General features: G+C 44.1%; 1 protein-coding gene across 1 annotated transcript in view; it reads right to left on the reverse strand.

The window, feature by feature from the left end:
- Positions 1-284: 284 nt before the first annotated feature.
- Positions 285-14,570, reverse strand: part of LOC137380289 (transmembrane protein 43-like) — a 33,512-nt gene continuing 19,226 nt past the window's right edge. The window contains exons 8-12 of the mRNA XM_068052189.1: positions 13,934-14,055; positions 11,972-12,046; positions 7,480-7,581; positions 6,651-6,768; positions 285-818 (exon numbers count right to left, since the gene is read on the reverse strand). Coding sequence (XP_067908290.1) covers positions 619-818; positions 6,651-6,768; positions 7,480-7,581; positions 11,972-12,046; positions 13,934-14,055 — 617 coding nt within the window. The 3' untranslated portion in view covers positions 285-618. The remainder of the gene's footprint in view (positions 819-6,650; positions 6,769-7,479; positions 7,582-11,971; positions 12,047-13,933; positions 14,056-14,570) is intronic.

Consider the following 14,570-nt stretch of genomic DNA (forward strand, 5'->3'; position numbering starts at 1 on the left):
GGGAGTTCTCCCCAGTGTCCTGGCCACCATTTATATCACAACCAACATCACTAAAAAACAGATTCAGGTCATTATCACATTGCTGTTTGAGGAAGCTTGCTGTGCGAAAAAAAACTGCCACATTTCCCACATAACAAAGGTGGTTACAATGCATAAGTATTGCATTGGTTGTAAAGCGCTTTAGGATGTCCTGAGGTTGTGAAAGGCGCTACAGCAATGTATATTCCTTCCTTCTGTCGCAGAAATAGTGCCTTTAAATTTCTGTGGTTATCCTCCACATCACACAGATTTATTGTTTTATTTAAAAATCTACTTGTCCATCACAATTAAAGCACATTTCACCAGAACAGTAGAACTGGAAACTCAAAGTAGATCCTGCATGAGCTCGGAGAGCCTGGCCAGGGCAATCCACAATAAACAGGATGGCAAAAAAGGAACATCATAGGAAACGCGCTTCAATGTCTCAGCTTTGTCGTCGGTACATGAACTGTCTAAAGTGACGTAAACAAGAATGATGGGTTTATAAAACTGGCTGCTCGGATCCTGCGCTACCGCAAGAGACGGGTTAACAGTTGGCAAAGACGACCGCGCACGGGTACAATTGTTTCTCCGGTGAGCTCAAAGCATCTTTGGCCGGTCACGGGATCTTGCGATCAGGATGGGCACCATAGCCAAGATGGCCAGGAGCAGGGCCACCAAGGGACGGTAGAAGATCCAGCCCACCGCCACAGTCAGCAGGGTCAGCGATGTGGCCACGGACATGGCGAAAACAGTCAGGCCCAGGCTGACCAAGTCGCGGATGATCGGGAACCAGTCCACTGAGAGAGGAAAAAAAAAAGAGGCAGCGTTTAAAATGGAATCTGGCAAAACCCACTCCTTCGAGAGCTTTGAGTTAATTAAGGATCGCCAGCACGGATTTGTAAAAGGTAGATCATGCTTGACTGATTGAATTTTTTGATGAAGGTAATGCGGTGGATATTGTTTATATGGATTTTAAGAAAGCATTTGATAAAGTACCACATAAAAAGCTGGTTAACAAAATTGAGACTCATGGAATAGAAGGGTCAGTGTCCAAATGTAAAAAAAAATTGGCTTAAGGACAGAAAACAGCGTGTTATGGTAAATGGTCGCTTTTCAGACTGGAGGATGGTAGACAGTGGTGTTCCGCAAGGGTCCGTGCTAGGACCACTGCTTTTTTTGAAATATGTAAATGACTTTGGTATTGGAACACAGAGTAAAATTTACTGATGATACCAATCGACTGCAACAGGACATACATAGGCTAGCAGAATGGGCAGGCAAGTGGCAGATGGAATTTAATGCAGAGAAGTGAGGCATTTTCACAGAACATACAAATTAGGGGCAGGAGTAGGCCATTCAGCATCTCGAGCCTGCTCCGCCATTTGGTAAGATCACGACTGATCTGATTGTGGCCTCAACTCAACTTTCTTGTCTACCCCTATAACCTTCGACTCCCTTGTCAAATCAAGAATCTATCCAACTCAGCCTCCACTGCTCTCTGGGGAAGAGAATTCCACAGACTAACAACCCTCAGAAAAAATTTCTCCTCATCTCAGTCTTAAATGGGAGACCCTTATTTTTAAACTCTGTCCCCTGGTTCTAGTCTCTCCCATTAGGGGAAACGTCCTCTCAGCATCTACCCTGTCAAAGCCCCTCAGGATCTTATATGTTTCAATAAGATCACCTCTCATTTTTCTAAACTCTAATGGACACAGACCCAACCTTTCCTCATAAAATAATCCCTTCATCCCAGGAATTAGTTGAGTGAACCTTCTCTGAACTGCTTCTAATGCAATTATATCCTGTAAGTAAGGAGATCAAAACTGTACACAGTACTCCAGATGTGGTCTTACCAACATCCTGTACAACTGTAGCAAAACTTCCCTACTTTTATACTCCATTCCCCTTGCAATAAATGACAACATTCCATTTGCCTTCCTAATCACTTTCTGTACCTGCATACTAACTTTTTGTGCATCATGTACCAGACAACCAGATCCCTCTGTACCGAGCTCTGCAATCTCTCTCCATTTAAATAATAATCTGCTTTTCTATTCTTCCTGCCAAAATGGACAAGTTCACATTTTCCCACATTATACTCCATCTGCCAAATTTTTGCCCACTCACTTAACCTGTCTATATCCCTTTGCAGACCGTTTACATCCTCTTCACAACTTACTCTCCTACCTGTCTTTGCATCATCAGCAAATTTAGCAACCATATATTCAGTCCCTTCAAGTCATTGATATAGATAGTAAAATAGCACTGATCCCTGTGGCACTCCACTGGTTACAGCTTGCCAACCCGAAAATGACCCATTTATCCCTTCTCTGTTTCCTGTTAGCTAACCAATCCTCTATCCATGTTGATATGTTACCCCCAGCAGCTTGAGCTCTTATTCTGGATAGTAAACTTTGATATGGCACCTTATCAAATGCTTTTTGGAAATCCAAGTACACCACATCAGTAGGTTCCCCTTTATCCACATTGATTGTTACTTCTTCAAAGAACGCTAATAAATTAGTCAAACATGATTTCCTTCTCACAAAACCATGTTTACTCTTCCAAATTGCATTAAGATTTTTTAAGTGCCCTGCTATAACCTCCTTAATAACTGATTCCAGCATTTTCCCTACGTCAGCTGTTAAGCTAACTGGCCTGTAGTTTCCTGCTTTCTGTCTCCCTCTTTCTTGAATAGAGGAGATACATTTGCTATTTTCCAATCTGATGGGACCTTTCCAAAATCTAGGGAATTTTGGAAAATTAAAACCAACGCATCTACTGTCTCAGCAACCACTTCTTTTAAGACCCTAGGATGCAAGCCATCCGGTCTTGAGGATTGTTGGCCTTTAATTCCAATTGTTTTCTCCGTACCCTTTCTCTGGTGATGGTAATTGTTTTAAGTTCCTCTTTTCCTTTCACCCCTTGATTTACAAGTATTTCTAGGATGTTATTTGTGTCTTCTACAGTGAAGACAGACACAAAATATCTGTTCAATGCTTCTGCCATTTCCTTATTTCCCATTAATTCCCAGACACACACTCTAGAGGACCAACACTCACTTTAGTTACTCTTTTCCTTTCCAAATACTTGTAGAAACTCTTGCTATCCTTTTTCATATTTCTAGCTAGTTTCCTCTCAGTCTAATTTCTCCCTCCCAATTATCCTTTTTCCTCATTCTTTTCTGGTTTTTAAATTCTGTCTAATCTTCTGACCTACCACTAATCTTCACAGAATTATACACTTTTTCTTTCAATTTGGTACTATCCTTAACTTCCTTAATTAGCCATGGATGATGCATCCTCAGAGTCTCTCTCACAGGAATGTATCTTTGCTGAGTGTTATGAAATATCTCCTTAAATGTCTACCACAGCATCTCTACTGTCCTACCCTCTAACCTATTTTCCCAGTTCATTTTAGCCAGCTCTGCCTTCATACCCTTGTAACTGCCTTTATTCAAGTTTCAAACACTGATCCTTGGCCCACACTTCTCACCCTCAAACTGAACATGAAATTCAATCATGTTATGATCACTACTACCTAGAGGCTCCTTTATTTTGAGGTCATTAATTAATCCTGTCTCAGAAGGGAAAGGAAGAGGCAATATAGACAAATGGCACAGTTCTAAAGAGTGCGCAGGGGCAGAGGGACCTGGGACTTTATGTGCACAGATCTTTCAAGGTGGCAGGACATATTGACAAAATAATTAGCAAAGCATAGAGCCATTTACAGCATACAAGGCAGCCATTCGGCCCATCGAGTCCATGCTAACTCTCCTTGGAGCAACCAGTCAGTCCCACTCAATCCCTGTAGCCCTGCAGGTTTATTTCCTTCAAATGCCCATCCAATTCCCTTTTGAAACCATTGATTGTCTCAGCTTTCATTACCCTCAAGGGCAGCAAATTCCATGTCATTACCACTCGCTGTGTTAAAAAGTGCTTCCTCATATTTCCCCTATATCTTTTGCCCTAAACCTTCAATCGGTGTCCCCTAGTCCTCGTACCATTTGTTAATGGGAACAGCTTTTCCTTGTCGAACTTATCTAAGCCTGTCCTAATCTTGTACACTTCTATTAGAACAAAGAAGATTGAGGGGAGGTTTAAGAAGAACAAACACGGCTTTTCCAACCTAACCTTGTAACTAAAATCCCCCATTCCGAGAATCATTCTGGTAAATCTCCTCTCAAGGACCCTCGCATCTTTCCAGAACTGGATGCAATACTCTAGTTGGGGCCTAACCAGAGCTTTATAAAAGTTCAGCATAACTTCCCTGCTTTTGTACTAAATGCCTCTTTTTATGAAGCCCAAGAAGCCATATGCTTTACTAACCACTTTCTCAACATGTCCTGCCACCTTCAAAGATCGATGTACTTGAATCCCCAGATCCCTCTGTTCCTCCACACACTTTAGAACTGCACCATTAATTCTATATTGCCTCACCCTATCCCTTCTGCCAAAGTGCATCACTTCACACTCACTTGTATTAAATTCCATCTGCCACCTGTCTGCCCATTTCGCTAGCCTATCTCTATCCTGTTGCAGGCGGTTCAGATCATCCTCACTGTTTGACACTCGTCCAAATTTTGAAATTCTACTCTATTCCAATATCCAAGTCATTTATATATAGCAAAAATGGGATCTTAGACTTCATAAATAGAGGCATAGAGTACAAAAGCAGGTAAGTTATGCTGAACCTGTATAAAGACACACACAGACTGCAAGCAAGCGCGTGAATAGAGAGAGTGCTGTCTCTGTTCATTGTGGGAATGAGTATTAACTATATCTCAACAATCTGTGGCTCAGAGGAAGATTCCAGAGTGAAATCAGGAAGCACTCTTTACACACACAAAGAAATGAAATCTGGAACTCACTCTCTCTTGCTGTTGAGACCAGAGCTTAATATTCAAGACGGAGATCATAGATTTTGTTCGGCAAGGGTAATAAGGGATATGCAACCAAGGCAGGAAGCTGAGTTATGATACAGATCAGCCATGAATGGTGGAACAGGCTCGAGGGGCTGAATGGCCTCCTCCTGTTCCCGTGACGCAGTGTCAATTGAACAAATTTTAAAATCAGGAAGGTGTAAGGACACAAAGATAAATAAAATTAGTCGTTTAGTAGTACAGAATTTGAGTATTGCTGAAATAGAGACATGTTGTCAAAGCTTTTTGTCTTGCATTCATCAGGACAATCTACAAGAATAACCAATGTAAGGGAAAACAGCACCTTATACTGCATAAGAAGAGAATGCCGTTTGGTTGGCAAGTGAACTCTGGTAGAGGCGTTGCCATGGCAAATACACTAGTTTACGGTGACTGACAGTTAATTGCCAACAGCATCTCATTTACCAATTAGGCACACTGCAGCCTGCCGGACTGAACATTGAGTTCAATAACTTCAGAGCATGACAGGCCCCCCCATTTTATTTTTATTTTTAGTTATTTTTTCTTTTTTACATTTTTTTTTTGTGTTTATTTCATTTCCTCTTAGTTTGTTCAGTTTGCTTACCCACTGTTTTTTTCATGTTTGTACTTGCTGCTGTTCAATCTTCAGTCCATCAACACCCTATCTGTACTAATGCTTTGTCTTTCAACACATCATTAACATATTGTTTGCCTTTGCTCCATGACCTTTTGGTCAGCTATGTGGCCTTGTCCAATCTACACCTCCTTTGTTATCTCTTGCCCCACCCCCACCTCACTTGCTTATAACCTTTGACATTTCTAATATTTGCCAGTTTTGAAGAAGGGTCACTGATCCAAAACGTTAACTCTGCTTCTCTCTCCACAGATGCTGCCAGACCTGCTGAGTATTTCCAGCATTTCTTGTTTTTATTATAGTTAATTGCCAAGCTTAAAACGTGAGATATTATAGGCCATACGTCCTAAAGACTGGCAGATTGCATCAAACAACATGTCCCTTCTGCTGTTTGCAACGGGCAAGGTACAGTCCGTACCCAACCAGCCCATGCTTGCAAAACTCAAAACACAATTTCCAACATTAGATGTGATTCCGCGATTGGACAACATTTGCTAAATAATCCGCAGTGTGCTAAGAATTACGCTGACAACCAAGTTAAGATCGTCAGTAGGGCTCGCAGTGTGGCACATTCGTGTGTACTGGAAGCTATGTATATTAATACACAGGGCCCTGTTCTTTGCAGACATAAATAATATGTACTACCATTATGCCTGTTTCAGCTGAACAAAATAAGTGACAGCCATTCACTGGTTCATTCCTCAGAGCATTGCCTTGACCAGAGTCAAACTGCCTAAATTAAAATTTTAAACAAAGCTTGGCAGTTAACTGTCAGTCACCATAAACTGGTGCATTCACCATGGCAACACCTCTACCAGAGTTCACTTGCCAACCAATTAGCACTCTCTTCTCATGCAGTCTAAGTTGCTGTTTTCCCTTACATTGGTATTCTTGTGTATTGTCCTGATGAGTGCAAGACGAAAAGCTTCGACAACATGTCTCTATTTTCAGCAATAAAGAAAGTTGTGTATCTGGTGCAATGGGTCCCGGATCTAATCATCAGTCCGTGCGAGACAGTTGATCTGATTACCAGCGGTTCTACGCAACAGAAGGAATTCCTGCAATAAAAAGAGAGAGTAGGTCCTGGCTCACCCAGCGTGTGGAAGATCTTAGTCATGAGCTTAATGCCGATGAACATCAGCAGCCAACCAGCAAATCGTAGTGCCCAGGTCAGTGTAGCATTTGCAGCATGCTCCATTTGAAACACTTCCTGCAAGTCGAAGGATAGAATAATTCATCCACTTGGACACCGGATTTAACAAGCTGGCAATCAGCAGTTCCACAGTCTCCAACCCAGTTTCTTTCTATGTTGCATTTTATCTCTCACTTGCTCCCCATCATCTCCCTCCTGCCCTGCTGGCAATGGGGCACCGGCCCCCTCTGAGCCTCTGAGATACCCCATCCCGCTGGGGCACAAGCCCCCTGAGCCTCCGAGACACCCCATCCCACTGGGGTACAAGCCCCCCCACCCCTGAGCTTCCAAGGCACCCTCCTCCCACTGAGGTACCTCAATCCTGCTGGGGTACAGGACCTGGCTCCTACAGAGTACAGTTCAAAACTAGGGGCTGTCAACATAAGAAAGACATTAATAAATCCAATAGGGAATTAAGGAGAAACGTCTTTACCCAGGGAGTGGTAAGAATGTGGAACTCGCTACCACAGGGAGTGGTTGAGGTGAATAGTATAGATACATTTAAAGGGAAACTGGACAAACACGAGGGAGAAAGGAATAGAAGTATATGCTGACAGGGTGAGATGAAGTAGAGTGGGAGAAGGCTCGTGTGGAGCAAACACCGGCATGGAGCAGATGGGCTGAATGGCCTGTATCTGTGAACTCAATGTACAGTCTGCGGTATTTGCCTTGCACTGTGCTATAGCTGGTGACAAACAGAAACCATCTGTTAACCATTTCACTACTGACCGTTGCCGATAGCGACTCTTCGTACAATAGTTCCAGAACGTTCCCAGATTGCGTCTGGTACGGAAGCAATTCGTTCCTGTTCTGACGAGCCACAATGGTCACCTGCAGAGAACAACCAGATCACAACCAGTCAACAAGCCCACCTGAACAGAAAGCACGAATCATAGCAGCCTCTTTCTCTGTGTCCAGCTCAGACGGACAATCCCTGGGGGTCTCCCCCCTCCCCCATAGTAAGAAACAGCCAAACCACATGGAGCAGGACATTGTTTATGGTCTGGTCTGGGCAAGGACAGTATTCCAGGTTCCAATACTTGAGCTCAGTGGCTAGAGAGGGGAAAGAATCAGCCAGGATTCACTCAATCAGGCAGGCGGATGCACTCACTGATGAGGGTGTCCCAAAGTGCTTTACAGCCAATGAAGTACTTTTGAATTGTTACTGTTGTAATGTAGGAAACACAGCAAGATCCCACAGGCAGCGATGTGATAATAACCAGATCATCTGTTGTTCAGTAAAGTTGGTTGAGGGATAAATATTGTCTAGGACACTGGGGAGAACTCCCCTGCTTTCCTTTGAAATAGCAGCAGTGGGATCATTTACATCCACCTGATAGGGCATATGGGACCTCGGTTTAACGTCTCATGCAACAGACACCACCTTCAATAGAATGCACGTAGCATTCAAAACAAAACAGATGAACTGCGAGCACAAATAGAAATAAATAAGTACGATTTGATAGCCATTACAGAGACATGGCTGCAGGATGACATAGATTGGGACCTGAATATTGAAGGGTGCGTGACATATAGAAAGGACAGGAAGCTAGGAAAAGGTGGAGGGGTGGCTCTGTTAATTAATGATGGTATTAGTGCAATAGAGAGGGATGACCTAAGTTCAGGAAACCAGGATGTAGAAGCAGTTTGGGTCGAGATGAGAAATGATAAAGGCAAGAAGTCACTTGTGGGAGTGGTGTATAGGCCACCTAACATTAACCATATGGTAGGACAGGGCATAAAGGAAGAAATAATGGGAGCCTGTCAGAAAGGTACAGCAATAATTATGAGGGATTTTAATCTACATATAGATTGGAAAAAATCAGATGAGCAAAGATAGCTTAGATGAGGAGTTCATAGAATGTTTTCGGGCTAGTTTCTTGGAACAGCACATTCCGGAGCCAACCAGAGAGCAGGCTATATTAAACCTGGTATTGTGCAACGAGATAGGATTAATTAATGGCCTCATAGCGAAGTCGCCCCTAGGCAGCAGCGATCATAATATGATTGAATTTTACATTCAGTTTGAGGGACAGAAGAGTGGGTCCAAGACTAGAATTCTAAACTTAAATAAGGCCAATTATGAGGGCATGAAAGCAGAGCTAGCAAAAGTAAACTGGCAAAGCTGGTTAAGGGATAGGTCAATACAGATGCAGTGGCAGACATTTAAGGGGATATTTCAGAATACACAGAATAGATACATTCCAACAAGAAAGAAAAACTCCAAGGGGAGGACCCATAATCCATGGTTAACTAATAAAGTTAAAGATGGTTTCAAAATTAAAGAAAAACATAATTGCACAAAGATGGGTGGCAGGTCAGAAGATTGGACAGAATTTAAAAAGCAGCAAAGAACGACTAAAAGATTAATAAGGAGGGAAAAATTAGAATACAAGAGAAAGCTAGCTAGAAATATAAAGACAGACAGTAAGAGTTTCTATAGATATCTAAAAAGAAAAGAGTTAACAAAGTGAGTGTCGGTCCTATAGAAAGTGAGTCTGGGGAATTAATAACGGAAAATAAGGAGATGGCAGATGAATTGAACAGGTCTTCACTATAGAGGATACAAGTAACATCCCAGTATTAGCTGTAAATCAGGAAATGGAAGGGAGGGAGGAACTCAAGAAAATTACAATCACCAGGGAGGAGATACTGAGCAAATTGTTGGAGCTGCGGGCTGACAAGTCCCCGGGTCCTGATGGACTTCATCCGAGGGTGTTAAAAGAAGTGGCTAGTAAGATAGTTGATGCGTTGGTTTTAATTTTGCAAAATTCCCTAGATTCAGGGAAGGTTCCATTTGACTGGAAAATAGCCAATGTAACTCCTTTATTCAAAAAGGGAAGGAGACAGAAAGCAGGAAACCTCAGGCCAGTTAGCTTAACATCTGTCATATGGAAAATGTTAGAAGCTATTATTAAAGACGTTATAGCAGGGCACTGAGAAAAATTCGAGGTAATCAGGCAGAGTCAACATGGTTTTGTGGAAGGGAAATCAGTTCAATCAATTTATTGGAGTTCCTTGAAGAAGTAACATGTGCTGTGGATAAAGGGGAACTGGTGGATGTACTGTACGTAGATTTCCAGAAGGCATTTGATAAGGTGCCACATCAAAGGCTATTATGGAAAATAAAAGCTCATGGTGTAGGGGGTAACACTTTGGCATGGATAGAAGATTGGCTAGCTAACAGGAAACAGAGAGTAGGCAAAAATGGGTCATTTTCTGGTTGGCAAGATGTAATGAGTGGTGTGCCATAGGGATCAGTGCTGGAGCCTCAACTTTTCACAATTTATATAAATGACTTGGATGAAGGGACCGAAGGTATGGTTGCTAAATTTGCTGATGACACAAAGATAGGTAGGAAAGTAACTTGTGAAGAGGACATAAGGGGGCTATACAGGGATATAGGTATGTTAAGTGAGTGGGCAAAGACCTGGCAAATGGAGTATAATGCAGGAAAGTGTGAAATTGTCCATTTTGGCAGGAAGAATAAAAGAACATTATCTAAATGGTGAGAGATTGCAGAGCTCGGAGATGCAGAGGGATCTGGGTGTCCTAGTGCGTGAATCGCAAAAGCAGGTACAGAAAGTAATTAGGAAAGCTAATAGAATGTTATTGTTTATTGTGAGGGGAATTAAATACAAAACTAGGGAGGTTATGCTTCAGCTATACAGGGCATTGATGAGACCACATCTGGAGTACTGTGTACACAGTACTGGTCTCCTTATTTAAGGAAGGATGTAAATGCGTTGGAAACAGTTCAAAGAAGGTTTACTAGACTAATACCTGGAATGGGCAGGTTGTCTTACGAGGAAAGATTGGACAGGCTAGGCTTGTATCTGCTGGAGTTTAGAAGAGTAAGAGGCAACTTGACTGAAACATATAAGATCCTGAGTGGTCTTGACAGGGTGGATGTGGAAAGGATGTTTCCCCTTGTGGGAGAATCTAGAACCAGGGGTCACTGTTTAAAAATAAGGGGTCGCCCATTTAAGACAGAGAAGAAGGGGAGAAATCTTTTCTCTCAGAGGGTCGTGAGTCTTTGGAATTCTCTTCCTCAAAAGGCAGTAGAAGCAGAGTCTTTAAATCTTTTTAAGGCAGAGGTAGATAGATTCTTGATGAGCAAGGGAGCGAAAGGTTATTGGGGGTAGGTGGGAATGTGGAGTCGAGGTTGCAATCAGATCAGCAATGATCTTATTGAATGGTGGAGCAGGCTCGAGGGGCCGAGTGGCCTACTCCTGCTCCTAATTCATATGTTCATATGAAGCACTCCCTCAGTACCACACTGGGAGTGTCAGCCTGACTTACCTGCTCAAGTCTCTGGAGTGGGACTTGAACCATGACCTTCGGACTCAGAGGCGAGAGAGTGCGTGCTGAGGGATGGCTGAGACTAATTCAGGGTGGGTCAGGGAGGTTGTGGGGATGGAGGAGGTTACAGAGATAGGAAGGGGCAATGGATGTATTTGAACACAAGAATGGGAATTTTAAAATAGAGGTGTTGCTGGACTGGGAGCCAATATGTCAGCGAGTACAGGGGTGAGGGGTGAATGGAACTTGGTGCGTTAGGATACAGGCAGCAGAGTTTTGGATGAGCTGAAGTTTACAGAGGGTGGAAGATGGGAGGCCGGCCAGGAGAGCACTGGAATAGTTGAGTCCGGAGGTGACTAAAGCAACGGACGAGGGTTTCAGCAGGAGACGAGCTGAGGCAGGGTGGAGTCAGGTGGCATTAGACATGGAGATGGTGAGGAGATGGAGCTGGAAACTCAAAGTCACCGAGGAAATGAAGATTGAGGCCACACCAGCAACGACTGGGATGGGAGAGTATAGGAGATGTTCCCGGGGCCAAAAGCATCAAAAAGGTGGAGCAGAAGTTGTGATTGATTGAGTAGATCAGAAGCATCGAGGCAAATGGAGGACCAAAGGCTCGACAATTAGGAGTTTACAAGTGTCACTGTAAATGATTTGGCTGAGTGTCTTTTCCAGGGAAAGAAGCAGGGAACAGGATGTGGGTGGAGTGAGTGAAGTGTCAGCCTAGATTATGTGTTCAAGTCCTGAAACGGGACTCGAACCCTCTGATCTGGGGATGAGTGTGACTACCTCAGGCAAGCTGGCACTTAGCTATTGAATCTCATGGGGCATGCTGGGGCCCGTGGAACCCGTATCCCATGTAGCAACATCTCAGTGAGGGGGGCAGGAGAGACAGAGAGACATGGGAAATGGAACTTACCACATCAGGCTGGCCAAGGAAGGACAATTCTCCACTGAGGCCTGCATAATGGAAGGAAACCCGGAGATCACCAACCTGGGAAACAAGGATTGATAACCCGTCAGGGTCAAGTGTCATTGAACTGGAACTTAGAACAGGAACAGAGAGAGGCTATTCAGCACTAAGATCTGTCCCTTCCGACAAATCACAACCAACGTTCCCTCTAACTTTTTCTTGGAGTGCGCGTACGATTTATTTAAGTGCGCGGCCCCGTTAAATTTCTTTGCGTGGCCGTGCACGTGATCATTTAAAGGGGCAGACTTGTGAGCAGCCTGCGCAGGGACTTTCAGCTCACTGTGCAGTCACGTAGCTTAGAGGGAACATTGATCACAACCCCTCTTAGCTGTTCTGGCAAGGAGGAGGGATTCAGGCATTTGCAGAGGCAAGGAGGAGTGAGGCAAGGAGATATTTCAAAGCCTCTTATCCATTACACACTGTATCCCTCTCTCCAGAAACAGATCCAATTCTTTCATCATCCCATTCCGCTTCAATATCCTTCGAGGGCCTGACCCAGAGGGCCCAGATTCTTCCAGTGGTTACTGGCCAGGGCTCACACTGTCAGGCCCAGATTAAGCAGCACTCTCAGGTTGTGATACCACCTTGTTCAGGATCTGCCTCGTGGCCTCCCCCATCTCAGTGTTTTTATTTATTTAGAGATACAGCACTGAAACAGGCCCTTCGGCCCACCGAGTCTGTGCCAACCATCAACCACCCATTTATACTAATCCTACCTTAATCCCATATTCCTACCACATCCCCAACTTCCCTCAATTCCCCTACCACCTACCTATACTAAGGGCAATTTATAATGGCCAATTTACCTATCAACCTGCAAGTCTTTGGCTGTGGGAGGAAACCGGAGCACCCGGCGAAAACCCACGCGGTCACAGGGAGAACTTGCAAACTCCGCTCAGGCAGTACCCAGAACCGAACCCGGGTCGCTGGAGCTGTGAGGCTGCGGTGCTAACCACTGCGCCGCCCCATGTTGAACAGTCTGACTCTGTGCTGTGAACCAGGTGTCTGACTGTCACCAACTCCTGTTACACAATCAGCCAGGGCAGAGAAGGTTCATCAGTCAGGTTCCGTGAAGTCTCATTTGAGATTTTGCCCCAAGGCTCAACCTTTAGAAGTGGGGAGTGGGGGAAAGGAGACCAGTCAGCCTCTCCAGCCTGTTCCACCTTTCTAAAAAGGCAGGCTTGCTTGCATTTTTATAGCGCCTTTCACAACCCACAGGCATCCCAAAGTGCTTTGCAGGCAATGAAGCACTTTTGAAGTGTAGTCACCGTTGTAATGTAGAAAACGCAGCAGCCAATTTGCACACAGCAAGATCCCACAAACAGCAATGAGCTAACTGCCAGATAATCTGTTTTTAGTGATGTTGATTGAGAGAATATTGGCCAGCACACCAGGGAGAACTCCCCTGCTCTTCTTTGAAATAGTGCCATGGGATCTTTTACATCTGTCTGAGAGGCAGGTGGGGCCTCGGCTTAACGTCACAGCTGAAAGACGGCACCTCTGACACTCCAGCACTGGAGTGTTGGCCTTGGTTTTGTGCTTAAACCCACAACCTTCTGACTCAGAGACAACAGTGTTACCCACTGAGCCACAACTGACATTATTCTGTGCCTTAACTCCATCTACCTGCCTTTAGTAGCACTCAAAACCCATTGACATGCCTGTTTGCAATATTGCTGGGTAGCCACATTTAAAGAAGGATATTTTAATACATTGTAAAATGAAATAACTTGCATTTCCATACAGCCTTCAACAACCTCAGGACATGCCAAAGCAATTTGCAGCCAACGAAGTACTTTCATTGAAGTGTAGCTATTGTTGAGAGTGAACAGACAGGTATATGAGAGCGGGCAGGCAACAGAAGGGCACATGCGAGAACAGGTATGAGTGCGGGTGGGGGTTGCTCACCTCTGGGTTCCTGGGGTTGTTGCTATGGTAAAAGTAATCATCTTGGACAATGATGTCAGTGTGAGGGCCCTCAAACCTGGTCAAGCGCATCCTCTTAAAGTTGTTTATCTTGTCAATTAATCCTTAAAAAAGAAACAAAGAGAAGACTCAATACGAGGCTGAGTACAGAGACCCAAACTACACCAGACAAGGGTTTGAGAAACCTTGGGCTTAAGAGTCCATCGACTCCAGACCGATTACTGGGTACGTGTCAACAAGCATTGACCATATTTAGAGATCAGTCTTTCTTCACACAATGTAGAGAGCAGCACAATTACCCACATAGGAACCAGAGCTGCAGTTATACTGTTAGCTGCGCCTCATGCAGAGGTCAACAGCAACATGCCAGCACAAGCAAGATGGGCTGTAAGGCCTCGTTCTGAGCTGTCTGGTGATCGGCTGTGTCCCCAGCTTTCAAACTAATGTTTATATATCGTTCCAATAGGACCCGACTTGTGAGTTATACTGCCACTTCCACATCAATGTAAAACAGTATCAGAGAATGAGACAGGACAGGAGGCCATTCAGCCCATTGTGCCTGTGCTGGCTCTTTGAAAGAGCTATCCAATTAGTCCCACTCCCCCATAAGCTCTGTAAA

The sequence above is a fragment of the Heterodontus francisci genome, chromosome 19, assembly GCF_036365525.1.
Source record: "Heterodontus francisci isolate sHetFra1 chromosome 19, sHetFra1.hap1, whole genome shotgun sequence".
NCBI classification, from domain to species: Eukaryota; Metazoa; Chordata; class Chondrichthyes; order Heterodontiformes; family Heterodontidae; genus Heterodontus; species Heterodontus francisci.